This window comes from Poecilia reticulata, chromosome 17 (assembly GCF_904066995.2).
Source record: "Poecilia reticulata chromosome 17, P_reticulata-male-v2, whole genome shotgun sequence".
In the NCBI taxonomy this organism is placed as follows: domain Eukaryota; kingdom Metazoa; phylum Chordata; class Actinopteri; order Cyprinodontiformes; family Poeciliidae; genus Poecilia; species Poecilia reticulata.
The window spans coordinates 19,351,532-19,371,856 of NC_088846.1; the positions used below are offsets into that span (position 1 = coordinate 19,351,532).

At 38.1% G+C, this 20,325-nt stretch overlaps 1 protein-coding gene across 2 annotated transcripts; it reads left to right on the plus strand.

Moving 5' to 3' along the window:
* The first annotated feature begins 5,791 nt into the window (after positions 1–5,791).
* On the plus strand, positions 5,792–14,002 carry gata6 (GATA binding protein 6). Of its 2 annotated transcripts, none has more exons than XM_081598392.1 (7): positions 5,792–6,248; positions 6,646–7,551; positions 8,360–8,532; positions 9,142–9,267; positions 9,356–9,443; positions 9,536–9,633; positions 12,050–14,002. In XM_081598392.1, the coding sequence occupies exons 2-7, from the start codon at positions 6,723–6,725 to the stop codon at positions 12,209–12,211; spliced, it is 1,476 nt and encodes a 491-aa protein (XP_081454518.1). In that variant the 5' UTR covers positions 5,792–6,248; positions 6,646–6,722; the 3' UTR covers positions 12,212–14,002. The 2 variants fall into 2 exon arrangements, with proteins under 2 accessions (XP_081454518.1, XP_081454519.1); XM_081598393.1 differs by having other exon boundaries at positions 6,696–7,551.
* The last annotated feature ends 6,323 nt before the right edge of the window (positions 14,003–20,325 follow it).

The window sequence follows — 20,325 nt, forward strand, 5'->3', positions numbered from 1 at the left end:
ATGCATATTTGGTTAAAAAAAATATTTGTTTTTCCTTTAGCAAAGTTACTCAAATTGGATAGCCAGAGATTGTACTCCAGTAAAACTCATTTCTGGCCTATAAGAGGACAATCATTATAATCAACAGAAAGAAAAGCTTAAAAACATTAACACTTAATGAATTGAGTTAATAGAACTTATGTACTTTTCAAAAAGAGACTGTTTTCCTAAAGGCTTAAAATCAACTTGTTCCAAATGTAGAAACAATAAAAAAAAATTAACCTTTAATCAGGGTACATTTACCTAAGGGTTGGAGGTAAAGGAAGAATCCATATTAAGACATAATTAAGATTGCTGTCTTTCTGACTCGACCATTGATTAAGAGGATGATAATGGATTACTTCCCAATCAGGTTAAACGTCTACTAAATTTGCTTGTTGGCCTTAACAAAGCAGAACCAGCAGGTTTTGTTTTTCTTCTTCTATTCACTATTCAAAAAGATAGATATTTTGTGAGATAAATCTACAGTTTAAATCTACACATCATTACTTTTATCTGTTTTTGCTGTCATTTTCAAATGAAGATATACATTGCCCATGAAGTTAGATTCATTTTGTTTTTGGAAATATTTCTCTTTTCATTGTTTCATTTTTTTTCACTGTGATATATTTGGAAGAGATTGATCCAAGCAAACAGTAGAGATACATTTCATCTGTCATAAATCTTGAAACCTCATTCCAACTTCATGGGCAACGTTAACTGAAAACTGATATTTGGAACTTGGCTGTATTTATATTCAGATTTTTAACCCTAGAGAAAAATTAATTTTCTCAATGTTGCACGTTACAGAGTGATTTGCTCTCCCTTAGTTTGACATATCAATACTCTATTTGGACTTATCATCCTGACGATACCAGAACGAACATCCTCTATCTTTGTGTTCCCACGAGGGCAGCCTGATTGCTCGCTTTCAGGGGACAAAAGATTACAAATGTACAAATGATTGGTAAACGATTCACGAAATAAAAACAACGTGCAAAACGTTGATGCACAGTCAGAGTCACTGGAGCTAAAGTTTAAAGAGAAGGTCAAGTGAGCCCTGAAAGTCTGTGTCAGCCTGATACGACAGTGTGACGCTAAGGTGATAAATCTAAGAAACAAATAATAGATAAATGCGCCTCCATCATTCCTAGATTACAGTCAAATAAGAAGGATGGAGCTTTTCTGCTTCATGTGCATGAAGGAAAAATGGAAAAACTACAAAAATAAGCCACTTGTTTGTGCTGAACAGCGAGAGTGATTGTGCAAGATTTCATTTTAGCTACTTCTTAATACTGAGACACAAACACCTATTTCTTCACACACACGCTCACACATACACACACTGTAGGCAGGTAGGTGAGCAGGGCGTTCTGTTGTGGGCGAGTTGAGGAAGCAAGGACGCCTGCATGTCCCAGATGACAAAGGTTGCTTTTACACCTGTCATGACCCGTTTAATCATCTACCACTTCAAACAGGAGAGGCTGGCTGCTCACAGGCCTCCCAGCAGCCTTTGCTCCTGCAGCTCAGGACAGGCCGCCATTGAGTGGAAGCACAGGAAGAAATGGATGTAAAACTTAACTGTGTCTCCCATAAAATGAGAGCAAATACGTCTATGTTTTCAACGCTCCGCTGGCAGGAGGCTGTAAATCTAGGAAGCAGGTTTTTACATTTGATGAGTCAAATTAGACATTGAGGGAAATTCACAACTCGTGAAATTTAATGCTGTCTAATCTGGGATGAATTCACACCTTAAATCAAACAAAAAGCAGTTCTCCATTCATTTTCTGCATTCCATGTTTTCTTTCTTCAGTTGCATTGTGTGGCACACATATTACACCGTTCCATCTTCACAAGGACTTTGTATTCACCTCCGTTCATTTTTCATTCATCCCGGTAGCCTAACCTGAACCCCACTAGGTCAGTATCAAATTTGTCTTTTCATCCCACTAAGTGATATTACTTAAAATTAGAGCTGCATTGGTAAGACTTCTCCTGTCCAATACTGAGAACCAATCTTTTTAAAGTTAATTTTTATATTCATCTTTAATTGACGTAGTGGATTTGAATCCAACATCGCAAGAAGAAATTACAATATTATTCATTTTTCATGTAACAAGTGCCTCTTGCAAATGTGTGTCTTATTAAAGTCACTATTGAACTACTGGTTGATGCATTTATGGACCAAAACTGCTGGATGTTCTCAGCATCAGTGAGTTCAATGAATGGATGACTGCAAACGGGCAATCAGAAAATATCAATGAAAAATTGGGAGATGGTCATCTGTTGCATTTTTTTTCTTTCCTCGAAATCTGTGGTCCTTTAATTGAACCATTATATCAACCTCCTAGGTAATTTTTTTTTCTTTTTTTTGTTAAATTAATGAAACCAAGTAGTACTAATCAAAATCTGTTAAGTATCATTGCCACTTCTATTGGTAAACTGACTGGGAATTTATTTATCTATTTATTTTCTGGTAATTGGAGCAGAAAAAAAGGCACACAGAAACAAATATAAGAAAGCATGTTTTCTACAGTTCATAAACTGAGATGTAAAGATATGTTCATGGGAATTTAAAAAAATTATGGGACTTTTGTGTAAAAATAATCCAAAACAGTTTGGAAATAAATGAAAATCATCCAAAGTAAAACAGATTGTTCCGTCTTTTGCTGAAAGTGTCTTTGCTTTCTATTTTCTTTCTTACTTTCTCTTTAATTTCTCTTTTTTTATTTTTTTTTATTTATTTGAACCTCATAAATAGACCACCCAATTCCGCGACAATACAAGCGAATCGATGTTGACTTCACCCTTTGCAATATTGTAACTTGATCTTCCATTTCACCAAATAAACGAGAGAAGGTCTCTTTCTCCATGAACATCTTAACTTCTGCGCAGTTCTAAGCGTTCGTAAAAAAAAAATACAATAAAATAAAAAAATAAAATACTTGTCGCTACAGAGAGATGCTGTTTGTCAGCAGCACCATGTCTTATTTCAAACGCGCAATAACAAAACAAGCAGACCCGAGAAAGAAAGAAAGAAAGAAAGAAAGAAAGAAAGAAAGAAAGAAAGAAAGAAAGAAAGAATGAAAGACAAAAGGAGTAATTAAGATGATGAATTGAACGCGTTTCCTGCTGCGCGATCGCTTCTCATTAATCATATATTAATCACACGTTCTCGTCAGCTGGGCGTATTAAAATGTCCACAATGGCCTTTGCAGTGTGAAGACGGTATTACACATCTAAACTTCAGCGCGCAGTTACATAAAACAAAACACTATCGTTGCATTGCATTAGCACTATCGTTTCATTATTATTATTATTATTATTATTATTATTATTATTATTATTATTATTATTATTGATTATGTTATGTTATTATGTGTGACTATTTTGACGTAGTATTTGCTCTTACCACGCGTTCCCCGGATTTTGCAAGAGTCAAAAAGAATCAGGCCACAGCGAGCAGAGAGCCGGAGATAATCATTATCAAGTCGGTACATAAAACTCTGACACCTGAAGAGGGTCGGTCATCAGCTTGTTACACCTCCAAGAAAGAAACAAACATGGTTTAGATAAAACCAAATCTGCTTCTATAAACAATCGAATAATAATAATAATAATAATAATAATAATAATAATAATAATAATAATAATAATAATGTTATTTATTTTTGTATTTTTTTTTTCTATATTTCTGTGTCCAGTATTCGTCTAACATTTTAGAATGAATGTTTACAACAGTTTTAATATTATCGGACCCTCTGTGCCCATTTTACTAGACGCCCTGTGGTCAACTGATAAAGATAATTAGATTACAGGCCTGCGTCTCTTCTCCGACAGCAGTCACGAAGGGCCGCTGTGCGCGGATAAAGTGGAGACAGGGCGGCGTCCTGCCACTTCTCCTCCTCCTCCTCCTGCAGGCTCGGCGTGTCAGAGCAGCAGCACACTTTGACATCTCTGCGAAAAAGACAACACCTCATTCATCAACGCAACGAGCTAAAGAAGTGTGAGAGAAAAAACTGAGAGATGGGGGAGAGAGAGAGAGAGAAAGAGAGAGACGACGGGGTTGTGTATTCTGCCACCTCCCTGACAACTGCGCGCGGACTCGATGGGAGACGGTAGTGGTTATAGTTTGGTTTACTCTCCCTGATTAAATGTGGGCCTCACCTAAAACAAGCTAGGTTGTAACAGAACTGGCAGATCCTCGGTCGCATCTGATAAAAAAAAAGAAAAAGAAAAAAGAAGCTCACTGAGTGTGTCAGATTCGCTTCTAGGCAGCAGTGCTGCTGCACAAAAACATGCTCTGTCAGCAGTAGCTATACACATTATTTCAGTTTTTTTTTTTTACTTATTTCTAGAACAAAATATTAACATTATGTGTCCATGGTTTGTGAGACACATAATGTGTGCTGGTCGAATAAAATAAACTGACTGTACACTTGTCTGAAATAGCCCATGTAATGTGATAATAGACTGTGGCGCCTATACTTCAGGCGTCATTTCTAAATCCAGAGCCGGCACAACGGTTTTTGAGGCCCCAGTCAGAATTGAACGCGGGTTCCCCACTTCCAGGTCAACCAACACTTACATTATTTATTCGTTTATTTGGTTGTGTATTGTCGTGATGCGTCTGTATAGGGCACTTGCTAAATGATGGCTTGACGATGAATAACTTTTATTGACATATTTGCCAGTTGTACACAAGCCTTCACGGACCATGATGAAGCAGCTTGTCGGAGCTCAGAAAACATTTCCTGCTCACTGCTGTGTCTTGCTGCACGTGAATCGACGGATAACAGAATATTTTCTGGGATTGCTTGTGAACACAACAGCCTGTTGTCACAATACAGGGTTGTCATGTTTGGATGGCATCAGACACAATTCCCAACAAACAGTTCAAATAGCTAATATAAAATGAAATAAATAAATATCCAGCTGAGAAGAGGTGGGCCCATTTTAGGGGTTCAAAGGTCCGGGCCTGTGCTAGTTAACACAATTTGACAACATGGCAGCTATTAGTAATAGTAGTTCTTTGCAGCTTCCGGCTTGTAGGGCCTTATATTAGCAGTAGCATTTAGCTATCGCCATTTAGTCTCTCCCAGCGAGGCACGTGTTAACAAAACATGCTGAACGGCTCAGTGTGTTGGTGAACGCGGGCTGAACACCGGCAAACGAAGAGAGAATGATTTAATTGACACCTCGTCGCTTCCTTCTTTTTCATCTTCTTTCTTGATCACTTCACTCATCATCACGATGTATATTCCAGCTGAGCGAATCATTGCGGGTCAAAGGGGCAGAAAGGGAGCAGTTAACAAGTTTGTGCGTCCTGAAAAGCTGCTTAATCCTCTCTGAGCGCCTTGAATAAACCAATTAATTAGGAGTTATTGATTAACGTGATGAATATAGAGTGGAAATACAAACCTAGAATTAGTTCTTCGCATTAGAATTTCTTTTCAGATTGACTCCATTTGTAAAGACGATATATAATTTTTAGATAGATAGATAGATAGATAGATAGATAGATAGATAGATAGACAGATAGATAGATAGATAGATAGAAAACGCAGTTTTACAGCTCATTCAGATATGAAATAATATAAAGCCTCCATGTACACGATTTAAAAAAATAAATGATGGTAGGTGGATGAAGAATCCAACTCTACCATAATTTATCTGACGATTTTAAAACGGTTACATTTCTCATACTGCAACAATGCCTTACATTAAGTTTAATATAATATAAGGTAATACTGCAAGGGGAAAATAAGCAACAATTTAAATGATACTTTACTAGACTTTACATGAAAAAAGAATTAAACATTCTATCGCTTAAAAAAAATAATTGTGGTAATAATCAAGCAGGCTAATGAGTAAGAAATAAAAACGGAGACTCAATCTTTAACCTCTCTCTGATTGCATCTTGAATTCAAAGTTTAAGTCGGGATCGAGTTTCTCTTTTCCCCGGCCTCTCGGTTGTTCCTCGGTGTGATTGATTGGAGGAGCTCACAGGCTGGCACCCCTACAGAGTTCCCAGCAGCTCCTCCGCGGCAACCTGATTGGTCCTCCCCCCTTCGGCCGCCGCCGCTGGAAGCGCCTCCCCTCATAAACCCAGTCAGAGCGCACCGACGCTTCCCATTACTCCCAGGAGAAGAAGCAGCAGCGGCAACAGCAGCAGCAGCAGCAGCGCAGTATTGAGAAACTTCAGCGACTTTATGGCAAACAAGTAGAAGGTACAGGCGTCTTGTTGCGTGTTTTTTTTTTCTTTTATCCCTTTTTTTTCTGTGTCTCCTCATTTGGGTTCAAACATCCGACCGAGTTGGTGAGCGCAGCGGGAATGAACTCATCATTTCGGGGGTATTGTTTTATCGCGCGGCTCTTATCTCTTTTAAGGTCTTATCAAACGGTTATCTCTTTTGCTGTGAAGACATATTGCGTTTTGTTTCCTATCTGTGATGTGGGTAAACTTGTGAGTGGGAGTGGAGCTATTTGACACGGATGAACCTTTTACGGGCGCTTGATGTGCACACAGCAGTCATTGCAGGATGATCTAATATTACTGTAAAGGATGGATTATAGCTTGAAATCTACTTGATGATTTCCTTACACTTTCATTTCTTTTTCTTACAGGGTACACTGCCCTCTGATAGTTTTTTTTTTTTTTTTTTTTTTTTTTTTAGTACTTTGTGTATGGAAAGTGCTCCTGGATGGACCTGGGTGAAAACAGCTGGTCCATGGTCAAGCGAGAAGTTTCCAGCAGTCCAGGCTCGCCGGCCGAGCAGAGCTACCTGCCCGGTGACAGCAGCAGGAGGGACGGGCCCACGCCTCCGAGCGAGCTCGACGCGCTGGGCCACCGCCGCCCGGACGGCAGGTCGCTGCATCCCTACCTTCACTTCGGACATCACGGCAACGCTGCGACCGCCGGCGAGGACATCCCGCTGTTTACGGACTTGGATCAGGGGAGCAAGCTCGTTCTCTCCGCCGGAGCGCACAAGGCAAGCCTGCTGGTGGACCCCGCCGACATGTACCAAACTTTGGCAATCGCCGCAGCCCAAAGCCAGACTGGATATGATTCCTCCTCCGCTGGTTACATGCACTCCAGCCCCAACTCCCCGGTCTACGTGCCCAGCTCCCGGATGAACCCGATGATTTCCAGTCTCTCCTACCTGCAGGCCGGTGGTTCCGCGCAAGCCGGCCACGCAGTCTCCGGCCACTCGGTGTGGTCGCAGTCCACCCCGGAGAGCCCGTCGTCGTACAGCGCAGGGAGCCCGCACACCTCCAGCCGGTACCATTATCCTCCGAGTCCGCCCATGAACAACGGGACACCCAGGGACAGCAGCTACACAAACACGCTGAATGTGGGCAGCAGGGACCAATACGGCCTCTCCCGACCCCTAAGTGGGACCTACGCTAACCCATACGCCCCCTATGTGGCACCTCAGCTGCCCTCACCTTGGACCGGGGGACCTTTTGATAACACCATGCTGCACACTTTGCAAAGCAGGGGTGCGCCTTTGATTAGAGGTCCAAACGGAGGTAAGAGAAAAATGCAAACGATGATGATGACATTTAAGAAAAAAAACAAAAAACAAAAAACAAAAAAAAAAAAAAAAAAAACATGATTCACCTTGCATAAATGCTTGAAATACAGCCAAACAGACAAAAAGTTATTGGCCTGGTGAAGACGGTCAGAAAGGTCTCAGATGGGGTGACCTGTTAAGGGCTACTGGGAATGTTGGGGTTCAGACCAAAACCAAAACGAAAGGACTTCTATAATGTTGTGGGTAGGACTGCGGGTCTGGGGTACTAATTCAGCCCAAAAGAAAAAGAAAATAAAATTAAAAAAAAGTTAATGAATAAATAAGAAAAATAAATAAATGTAATAAAGGTATTATAACATATCGAAACTTATTCATTCTATTTACAGCATATGTTCACAAGAAATAGAATCTTAATGCACTTTAGTGGATAAGTCATTTTAAATTCTCCCACCCCAGTGGGCAACAGTTAGTATATTATTAATAATAATAATAATAATAATAATAATAATAATAATAATAATAATAATAATATACTGTAGTCATTGATCAACGATTAAAGTGTGTATTTATTTAATTTGTACGTAAACTTTTTTTTTATTATTTAGTCAAATTTTACTTTAGATTCTGCTACCGTATCTAATATTGCCCGGATTTCTGAATTAATAATAATAATAATAATAATAATAATAATAATAATAATAATAATAATAATAATAAATCTATTTTAAAAATAATTACAATAAATATATTCTAACAATTAAAATAAACGCGTGCTTTCTTTTAACCATTGCGTTTCTGCTCAGTTTCAGACATCCTGGACGACATGGCGGAGAGCAGGGAGTGCGTGAACTGCGGCTCCATTTCCACGCCGCTGTGGAGGCGCGACGGCACGGGCCACTTTCTCTGCAATGCCTGCGGCCTCTACAGCAAAATGAATGGCCTGAGCCGGCCATTAATTAAACCGCAGAAAAGGACGGTAAGGAGACAGACAGACAGACAGACAGACAGACAGGGGCGCCGCCTGAGCACTCAATTTCCTGCCTAATTGTCTCGAACAATTACTGGAGGTCATCGCGAACGATGAAAGCAAAAATAGTTATCCGTTCACGGTTTTAGTTTTGTTTCGGTGTCAAATAAATAAGATGTTAGGAAATGTACTTTTAAAATAAATTGCTTTGTCAAAAATAATTTCCAAATTCCCAAAAGCCTGTTGTTCCTGTTGCGCAAATGGTTTGTTAAACTATGCGCAAATTGAATATATTTTCCCAACCTAATCGAGACATATCACTTGAATTTTCTAAGTATGTTTGACAATTTAATCTAATAGAGACAAATACTTCCTAGTACCATTACGGATAGTTTTCACAGGGAAATTAGATGTCACGTACCGAGCTCCTTGTGAAGTAGCATGCTGTTAAAAGACGTCCACTTAAAGGGCATATCACAATAGAAACTCTATTTTTGTAAGGAAATGGGGTCTGAATGGGCTAAAGTGTCATTTTAATGGAGAACGGTGATTTTCTTCACAGCTGAAACAAAAAAAATTAAATAAATAAAATGATTTATTTTCTATGTATACCACCAGTCAACCTCCAGAAGAATCGGCCTCTCCTGCGCAAATTGTCAGACCAGCACAACAACCTTGTGGCGCAGGAACGCAGAAGGAGAACCGGTGTGCAACGCGTGCGGACTCTACACTAAGCTTCACGGAGTGAGTTCAATTATATTGAAACATTTCCCTTAAATCCAATTAAAACCCTTCAATTGATGTTAAATTTGCTCCTTCTTGCGCAATTCAGGTACCTCGACCGCTCGCCATGAAGAAAGAGGGAATCCAGACACGAAAAAGAAAACCCAAAACTTTGAGTAAAACCAAAGGATCCTCGGGTGAGATTTTAGCTGGTGTTTTTCCCTTGCGTCTACGCTTTAGACAAACTGTTAAACCATATGTAATAATGTAGTTATTGTCTCTGTGACAGGCACCAACAACTCTGTCTCCATGACTCCCACATCAACCTCCTCATCCAATTCTGAAGACTGCTCCAAAACCAGCTCTCCCTCTGCACAAGTGTCAGGGGTAAGATCCTTTTTTTTTTTTTTTACTTATGCTGTATTGACAGTGTAGACAAGCTGCATGGAGGATAGAGCTGCATGAATGCAGCCTTTGGAGAGCCCCTACTTTAGCATTCAGAATATAATAGATACACAAAGAGATTTGAACAATATTTTTTGGGGAAAAATAAGGATTACATTTTCATTTTTTACAAACACGCCTCACAAATCAAATTTGTACTTAAAGAATCTCTGCAATTTAAAACACAATTTAAAAGAATAGGACTCTCTCTGACAGAATGGTGCCCTGGGAGCGAAGCCCTACCATAAACAAACTGCCACTGATGTGTCTGGTTGCCTTACTTTGGTGGGTCAGCTTTAACTCTACGAAATTGGGAGAGTGAGATTTTCACCATGTTGCAGTTTTGTTTGTGATACGTTAAAACTGTATTTAGATCAGGCTACAAACAGGCACAATGGGTGGAAATAATTATTGTGATAGGCTACAGAAAAAAAAAAGAAACTGGACACAACTTCAATATGGTGAATGTAGTTTTTAAAAAATGTAGCATAATAGTCCATCACTTAAAATTGTATTAGTCATATGTCTCAAAACCACATATTTTGTGCAATGCTGCTAAAAGCATCAGGGTGATGCATGTATTCGTAAATAGTGTGTCACCATTTTACAATAAATATGAACTTCATATTTCTCATCAGCTGATGCTTTTTTTTCCCCAGTTTGCTTAATGCAACCAAAACTCTTCTCACATGTTAGGTTTTCACAAAAAACACAATTTAAATAGGCTTCTGTTATTAATCGTGTTGTATTTGTGGCTATAGCAACATAACAGCATTATGTAGTAACATAACAGCAGAATTTATTACAGTGGTGTTCTTAAGTAACCCATAAAAACGCAGGGTTGAAGTAAATTAACTGTGAAATAAAGTTTACTTTCAAATGATATTTTGGGTTTTTAATCCTTTGAAAAATAGAGTTATTGGGACTAGTATAAGTTAGATTTATGAAGTTGTTTATTCACAATTCAGTTTTTAAATGTACACAGAAGAGTGTTCTGTAAAACAAACCATTCTTTTATTATTTATTTGTCACCTTAATAGTAACAAGCCATGGTTAGTTTTTGATTCTCTTGCCATTTCCGTTGTAAAACATCATTTAATCAAAATACAATTTATGATCCTGAAAATAAGCTTCCCTGGTCGCCTGTTTCTGGTGACATCACATAAGGCATAAAACAGCTGTTCAGGTTTTTATTGTTTCTTATTGTCTCATTAAAAAAAACATTTTTTTAAATTAAATCTCCCATTAAAAAGATGCTAACGTGTTCTGTTAACAGCTTATCAACTTGAATCTTGTGCCTTTATCTCAACCTAGATATCCACAAAGCAGAATTAGCTGTTTTATTCTTTGTTGTACTTCTGAAAACATTTCTAAATTATAAAACCTGTCGGAGGAAACGTGTATTTCATTACCCAGCTGTGTTTTCTTTATCAATGCCCAGGTGCCAGTGAGCAAGCTTATTTAAGTAGCTGCTAACAGTAACCAATAAACCAAAAGAGATGGGCAGTAATTTTGTAAATCATGTAAACATAGATACTGTAGTGAGTGTGATAAAATTCACAATGCATGAATGGCTGTCATGTATCTGCTAATTTAATGTAATTTTCAGAAATATGTTGTTTTACTCTTTTACTTACATCAACAACTATGGATAGAATTACAACAAAAATACAACCATAAGCCAAGTCACTATAGTAACACAACTAAACTCCTATGCATATGAGAAATCACAGGCAAATTAGTTCAAATACAGCATGTTTCTGTCTTCTGCAGGTATTTCAACAGCTGTTATTGAATTAAAGTTAAAACAGTAACTGAATTGCAGTCAGGTTATTTTAAAATTACATACGTGTTTGAAGCCTGTCATTTCAATATTATATTAAGGAGTTTGAATATTGGTGAATGTTTGCTCTATGCTAAGATAATTATTAATAACCGGATGAAAGACCTATTTTTATTTTTTGAAGTGAGGGTTAATAATTAAACAGGTAACTATACCTAGGTTGCTTTAAAACATAGAGCTTTATATATATATATATATATATATATATATATATATATATATATATATATATATATATATATATATATATATATATATATATATATATATATATATATATATATATATATATATCAAAAACCTATTCTGGATAATGATGAAGTTCTTTTTACATTAAGTTGATTTGAGATGTTTACACTTGAACTGTTTTGTAAGCAAACTTTGTTGGATCTGGCCTGTGAAGTGTTTCTCAGCAGAAGTCGACTGTATCTCTGACCTATACTTATCTCTCTCGAAATTAATGTTATACATTTTGAATAATGTTCCCAGCTGACATTACGTTCGCTGCTGTTGCAGGTCAGCTCGTCCGTGCTGCCGGCCTCTGGGGAGGGAGCCGGCTCGGGCGCTGCGGTGAAATACCCTGGACAGGACAGCCTGTACACCAGCGTGGGCCTGACCCAGTCGTCAGATGTAGCTTCAGTGAGGGGGGAACCCTGGTGCCCCTTAGCTTTAGCCTAAACACTCAAACGTTTTGTGTGTGTGGACAGAAATCCCTGACCTCCCCCGCTCTTTCTGGACGCTGCGGCGTGGATATACCTGGAGGACGGTGTTTGCTCCCTACCACCACCCTTCGGCCCCAGCAAGAAGAGTCCGACACGAGGGGAAAACGATGGCGAGACGAGCGTCAGTCACGGCTTAAGCCTTGATCTGTGTGTGGAATATCCGGGATTGGTGCTGGCGTCTTGCAGTCAGTGGAAATGTCAGGCCGGACAATAAGTCAGGCGGCCTGCGCAGGATGGTTTTAAGCCTGTTGTTCACTCTGATCTCTCCTGTCAGTGGTTCTTCAAAGAAAGCCATCGTGTACATAACGGATTTCCTCTCTACAGAAAACACTGCTGATTGGACACGAGTGCTTGATGAGGCACTGAGGACATTTAGATTGTTCTTCTTTTTTCTCCCCACAACTGGAATCATGCCATAAGTGCTGAGATGACTTTGATGAATCAAAATTAAAAAAATACAATATATATATATATATATATATATATTTATAAATCTCCGATTGTTGAGAACGTGGCTATGATTGTTAATAAAGATATCAATATAGAGCAGATGTTAAACCATTCTGACGTCTTTTTTTTATTTTTTTTTTAAGTGTTTGTTAGGTCTGCACATGTTTTCCATTGAAAGCTCTTACTGCTTATGTTGAAAGTAGTTTGGTTAAAACAGGGTATAAATGTCAGTGTTTTTTTTTCTTTAATCATTTACTTCAAAACATACAAATTATCGATTCCTTCTTGTTTTATGTATTAAAATGTTGTCAGCTACAGAGAGGAGTAAGGTACTGTTCTTAAAAGATGTTTGCATGCAATTGGATGTTGTGTTTGAACAAAGCTCAGCCGGCATAACTGAATGGCTGCACTACCTGACTCAGCATAAAATTTACACGTTTTACAATTCTCTACTGTTTCCTCATTTTCAGCACAAAATTAGAAAAAACTAAATGTAGAGAGCGCAGTCACTGAAATTCTTCATGATTAATTATTATAGCGAATTTAAAATGAGCCAATAGAAGATCCTGTGATTTATTTTTGAGAAACAAAATGGCTGTGATCCAGAGTCAGCCCAAGGCATAAGCGAGATAAACCCCTGCAGAGGGCTCCACAACCAACAGGAGGCTGCTGGGAGCTCAAAAGCCATGCATTAGTGATATTTGTGCAAATGTGTAATGTTTCAAGTGTTTCATGCAACTGAATGTAGCCAGATTTTTTTTCTCTGAGTAAAATGTATTGTTTGCCCTCCACCTTCATACAAAAAAAAAAAAAAAAACAATCACCTGGACTGCCGACATTACATAGCAAAGGTTATGTCTAATATCTAATTGCTATGACGTGGTAGCTGAAATATCAACTTCTGTTCAGAGCCGCTCCCCTGTGTCTCCAAACGGCCTTGGACCGGCTCTGCTGCTATCACATTTCTGCTACCCGAAAAGAATTGACAGCCTGAGAAGGTTTTTTGGATCTTCTTCATTGTTTGTGACTATTCTTGTTAAAGAAAGAAAACTAATTCAATTAATTCTAAAGAGACTGAATGCTGGAGGCCGTCTCCTGAGTTTAATGTAAGCTTCGTCCCTTTCCAGAACTTGTTCCATTCTTGCAGAGATCTTATCATTCCCTCCCCTGAACGTATTTATTTCTTTGAGTACCAGGCTCGCTTTTACGTTTTATGTTTCATTTTTTTCCTGGAACATCATGAGAAATTATTATATTTAAATCCAGTCCAATAAATTGTTCTGATGAAGCAAGTAAATTTAGTGTTTGTTTGAAAAGAAGCACACTATTTTAAGGGCAAAGCGTCAGAGATGGGAATTTATGGAGAGCGCCGTGGTGTTGGACATTCAGGCATTCCTTATGACTCACCCATGTCCATGCTTTCACTCCCTGTTTCTGTTTTGACGGACAAAAGCTTTAACTTATTAAATCTTTTTAAGATTAACTAATGGAAGGACAGAAAATTATTATTTTTTGATTAATCTAGTTGTAAAAAAGAATCTCTAGCCAAAAACATAAAAATTGAGTTTTTGTCCCTCATTTCACTTCTTGTTCTATATTTAGTAAAAAAAAAAAAAAAAAAAAAAAGACTTTATTCCTATTGAAAACCCTTTTACCCCAGAGTTTTCTTTCCCCACACATTTAAGGAAAAGTTTGGGGGTTTTGAAGTTGGGATCTGTTAAAATGTTAAAAGTATTCAATATCTTAGCTGCAGTAAAAATTATTTACTTTTTTTAAATTTTACAGTTTGTAACTTTTTCCAAGTGCATTTTTTTAACATCCAGTTCCCTGTCTCTGTTTTGCTCAGTTTCCCTGGCCTCCAATATTCCATTTGTTACACTCGGACCGTTCCCTTCCTTCTTTCACATAATAGTTAGTTTTAGCCGCCATCTGTTCAGAGCTAACTTGTTATACAAGACACATGATTAGAACCTCGTCCATAAGAGGTCAAGACCAAAATGGACTTCTGCGGTCGTACAACTCCAACTTTGAAAACCTTGCTGCAAGTCACGCAATCTCTGTTTAAAAGCCCTGTTGTTACATTTGCCCTAATTTACACAGAAGTATGACTATTTGTACAGAAAATGAAGGTCAGAGGAAATGCACCACCTGTGGTCTTCCTATGTGAAACATTACTTAGATTAAAATGTGTTTGTAAGATTAAATGTCTTATATGAGGGTTAAACTTCCCATAGCTCTGAATTTCTTTACCTACATGTATATCATTCTTTTGTGTTTCACCTGCAGGAAGATCATTGATGGCACACAAATGATCTTTCCAATATCTACTTTCTGTGTAAATAGTGACAAACTTCTCTGTAAATAACCATTCAAATAAATGTGACAACTTAAGAGTAAAAAAAAAAAAAAATGCTATTAGCATAAACTGCTCAGATGTTTTGCTCAAGACAGTATGAGTTCACTTTGGCGGAATAGCCATTAGCTTTAGCCTTTGGGACCCGCTACCATGCTGGTGTACAGGCTGTGCTGTGCTGTCCTGGGGACGTCACCGGAGAACTGACAAGCTGGTAATCTAGATTTATATGAATCAAGAAACAAAGAGAGTCATCAACCATGGGTAAGATGTTGAGCACTTACAAAACCTTCTGACAAAACCCAAACTATCTCTTTAAGGCACAAACCACTTTTCAGTGTCCTCTTGAACCAGCAGCTCAAAGTACCCATCACAATGTTTACTGTACTTAAGAGAATATGGCCTGTGAGTAATACCACATGAAAAGATTTTAGCTATGGTTAAGATTTATTTCCAGGCTTAGCGTTATCAGTCTGCTCTTTGACACATTGATCTAACAGAGTTTATTGAGTGTGGAGGAATGCTCTTTACTGCACCACAGTCTGCAAAGCGTGGAGCTTCATTTGCTGCCTTTTGACAGCCGACTGTTATGATTTTGACAAGAGATTATCCTTCATATGGTTTTCCTTTAGCGTTTACGTCTGACTGAACGTGCTAATTGGAAACATTTGTTTTAATTTGTTTATCGTTGTTGTGACGAATCCAGCCGAGACAAGGGAGACCACCAGTAAGTCATTTAGTTTCCACGCAGATAAATTAGAAAACCACCCCTAGATATGTAAATTGGAGTGAGAGTTGTACTCAAAACACCAGCAAATATTTATAGGTCCGTGAATTTATGAGGTGGTCTTACCTTGGCACTGCCTGACTGGTATCCACGGTGCTATAAGAGGGCTGGGGGGGGATATAAACACAGCAGGAGAGAGGAATCCTCCCTGTGTTCTGGACCGAGCCGAGGGTCACATTTATTCTGTGAGAACGTTGGGAAGGGATGAAGGCGAACTGGATCTTTGGTGCAAAGGGAGGGAATTGCGATCAAAAGCTGGTAAGCTAGGGAAACAGATAGGAACAGTTGAAAGAGACGTTGGATAGTCAGACTTCATGGCTGTGCAGGGTTGAAAGTCCTTCCCAAAGTAAACAACCCAGCCTGGCTCAGCAGCAGACAACAGGCCCCAGGGCTGTTTTGGCCAAAGGGGCTGCAGCGCAGTGCATTGCAGTGGCTCCCTCAGGAGATGCCCGCTGATCTTTCCATGCTGCCTTTCAAACGAGAGCTCTGCCAGGCCTGCCTCCGGAAGAGATGGGATCTCTGACTCAGCCCTTTTGGGTTTCCTCGACAGACACAGTGGCACATTCGGGGATAGAAAACACTTAAATCTGGGATGGTTTTCCACCATTCTGGATTTCTATGAAACAGGCTTGTGACTGGAAACATTGGATGACTTTTACTGTTGTTATTATTAATAACCTATGATTTATTATCTTTGACAAATTCTTAGAAAGCTGCTCTGGCCGTTGAGCTCCACGGAGTTGTTTGTCCTCTCAGTTAGCAAACAAGAACTGGAGAGAGACGCAGAAGCTCCTCCCTCCTCTGTGTCCTAAACTCTTCCGTCCGTTTGATACACCCAAAGCAAAGGTTCAGTTCAAAACCATAAAAACAACTCTGAGAAACTGTCTATAAAAATAAACTTACTCTGCCGCTTAAAAAACAAATGACAATAAAAGGTGACTCCACATAAATGCAGGGGTTACATAATACGGCTATGTTTAGTCAGTTGAGCAGCTTACAGAAACATGGGAGTTTGTTCAGAGAGGGCTTGGTGCTGGGGAGGGAATGACGCTGCCTTCAAAAACTCAAACTCACATTGATCATGAGACCTCGGGTAAAACAAGTGTAGTGAATAACCAAATTGTCTTTGTGTGCGTGTGTGTTTGTGAGTGCAGCTGAGTTGCAAGAAATAAAAGGAAGTTGTCAGACATCACGTAGGAGTAGCTGGTGTTACTGAATCCTTGGATAGAAAGATTCAGATTTCATTTCAGAGCAGCTATGCAGCAACTTTGGGGAGGTTGGGAAATTGGTACATATACAAATATATGTATACACAATATGTACATATACATAACCTTGACAAATAAAGTAACTGAGTCCCTCTTCTTGTCAAGTTATTGTACACAAATGCGACACAGCAGATTGTTTGTAGCTGGACATCAGGGTTGTGTGAGAAGGTAGGGTGGTGTAATTACATTTTTTTATTTGGTAGTTAGGGGGTGGTGGTGATTGATCTTTTTGGATAATTAGAGAAATAGGTATAGTGCAAAGATATTTATCTGATTAACCAAAATAGAAAGATAAAGAATTTTACTAATAAAAATCCAAGATGCTTGCTTATTAAAATGCCCTTTAACCTGGCTTCTATACATAAAATCCATTGCAGCCAATTATTAGATTCTGCTTAATTACAAAATAGAATCCAGCTCTGTGTAAACTAATAACAGCATAAATCCAGCTGCTCTGTGAAGGCTTCAGATGTTTCTTTGAAAACATTTTTGAACAAAACACATCATGGAGACCAAGGAACACAGCAGACAGGTCAGCGAGACACTTTTGGAGAAGTCTGAAGCAATTAAGCTACAAAACAATATCCTACGCTTTAAAGATCTCACAGGTCTGGTGGTAACTCTGGAAGAGCTGCACAATTCCACAGCTCAGGTGGAGCAAGCTGTGGACAGGTTAACTTCAAGTTGGATGTGCAATCATAAAATCTGGCCATTATGTAAAAGAAATGCAAGAATAAAGTCATTTTTTAACAAATGCCATAGGAAGTCCCATTTTTTACAAGTTCAGTAGAACACATGCCATGTGAAAGATGGTGACACGGACCCTCTTGCAAAGCACTATATATTTAAAAAAAAAAAAAAGTACTTTAAGACTTTAGTTCATATTCTTATGACTGCTGGAGATCCCAAGCAGTGTTTTTCTTTTAAATAATCCAAACTTTATTTTTTTCTTAAGCGGTATTGACCATATCTTTGCTCCTTTTTTGTCCATTAAATATTTAAAATGATGTTTTTGTGTTAGCTTTGCAAGCTATGTAACCCTGACTCCTGAAACATTTAGGTATAAAAAGGCTTATAAATTGGAGGATGATCCAGCAAAACACAACTTTGGTCACTGTTATCAGAACAGCAACAATAACACAGTTTAATAGAGATAAAATAATATTTTGGCACCAACAAAGTAATTCCCAAAGAGCCAATTGCTGAAAACTTTAATGTATCAACAGAAGAATGATGCATCTTTTAGATCCAATGTGAAGTTTTTTTTTCTCCCAAAATCTTTACATTTCTGTCTTCTTAGATCCTGTGCATTTACTTAATTTCAGGCCTCTCACTTCATCATTTGTTTCCACTTGACTTATTCATATGAATACACAGCAACATTTATTGTGGAAGAAAAGCTATTTTACCAGATTACTGACCAGCACAGCACCAGATTACAGCATATAATTCGCATGTGTGACATTCCGGTTATTGATCAGACGTTGTGGAATTCATTCTATCAGAAAATTTTAAATAAATTTTATTGATAATGTCTTACCATCCCATGCCATACCTCAAAAACATGTCATAACTTCGAAAAAAAAAAAAAAAAGCACAAATATTTGTATTTTGTGCTGCAGGTACAGTTAAACCTCTAGTCTCATATGCAAACACACAAGGTAAATTAAATATGCTTGGATCAGTCTGCCAAGAGAAAAAGAAATGTGCACATTTCATGTTTGTTCAAGCTGTTGTTCCTCCTAAAAGGGTGCAGGTTTCTGGGAAGTTCAGTTCAGTGCCACACTTGCATTTATTCACACACAACAAAAGGCTTGAAGTGTGAAAAAGAACACAGTTACTTCTGTAAACTGTTAATTCAGCAGAGAGAGTAAAGGGTTTTCTATTGTTATCCTTCAAATTGCTTTGGTGCCATGGCTTTAGTTTCAAGGTTAAATAAATCCAAACACAAATTCTCATGAGTGGTCAAAGAGAAAAATATTTCTTCTCTTTCTTCATCTTGATGGTTGAAAAAAAAAATCGTATTTGTTTTTCTTAACCTCGTCTTCTGTCCTTTGGAGTTAATCTTCATATTTTTATTCTTTGTACAGTGCTTTGTCTTGATAAAAAAAATATTCATGAACCCTAAATCTTTTCTTATTTTGTACATTACAGCTAAAAGCATGAACTTACGACTCTTGGATTTCATGTGGCAACACAACACAAAGTGCAGCATAACTGTGAAGTGAAGGGAAAATGAAACATGAAGCTAAGCCCTTTTACAAATAATGAAAAGAAAAAGATGTATTTAGTTTGTATGTACACCCCTGAATCAACCACCTATTGCTACAGTTACAGCTGCGAGTGTTTTTGGGAAAGTCTTTATCAAATTGTTGCATCTAAAAATAAAAATTTTTGTCCAGTCTTTGTGAATACCTCTAGCTTTAGCATATTGGATGCAGAGTGTTTGTGAACATAAAGTTTAAAATTTAGGTCTGGACTTGAAATCGTTTTAATACATGGAAACACACTGATTAAACCATTTGATTGTACGTCTGTGTGCATGTTTAGGATTGCTGTCCCATTAAATAGTAAGCTTGTCTGTAGCAGGTTTTCTTCCAGTATTGTCACTGTTCTACTGTCATCTGTAGAAATACACCACTCAGTCAGGAACAGCCAATTAAAGGCAGGAAGAGCATCTCACAACTTTCCCCTCTCTGCTTGGCAACAGCTAGTTCCCCATACCAGAACCTGACATGAATGCTAAGGCTAGTTAGCATGGCCACCGATAACAGCATTGTTATTGGTGGTGCTGTTATATAAATAATTTGTAATTACAGAAAAATAACTACAATTATTTTTCTGTAATTGTTTATTTACAAAAAAATAAACAATTTTCCTGTAAGGGTAAGATTTTTTTTTTTCTCCGTCGCACTCTTGTATGCTTTGTGGCATACAAGAGTGCGACTAACAGCACTAAGACATTCCTCTTGGCTTTGATTGGTCGGTTTTGACTGAGTGGTGTATTTTTGCAAATGACAGTACCACAGGGAAGAGGCAGAGGAGATTGATTTTTAATATATATATATATATATATATATTTATTTATTTTTTGTTAATTGTGTTTTTGTCATGTAAAAAACTTTGAATTGCCTTGTTGTTGAAATGTACTATACAAATAAACTTGACTTATTCTTTATGGCACTGTTTGTACACTAATGTTCCCGAGTAAA

Bases quoted from the DNA above. Each gene is read 5' to 3' on its own strand.
- gata6 (XM_081598392.1), top strand. From the start codon at position 6,723: ATGGACCTGGGTGAAAACAGCTGGTCCATGGTCAAGCGAGAAGTTTCC. The intron at 7,552-8,359 runs GTAAGAGAAAAA...GTTTCTGCTCAG, and splicing joins GATTAGAGGTCCAAACGGAG to TTTCAGACATCCTGGACGAC. The intron at 8,533-9,141 runs GTAAGGAGACAG...GTATACCACCAG, and splicing joins TTAAACCGCAGAAAAGGACG to TCAACCTCCAGAAGAATCGG.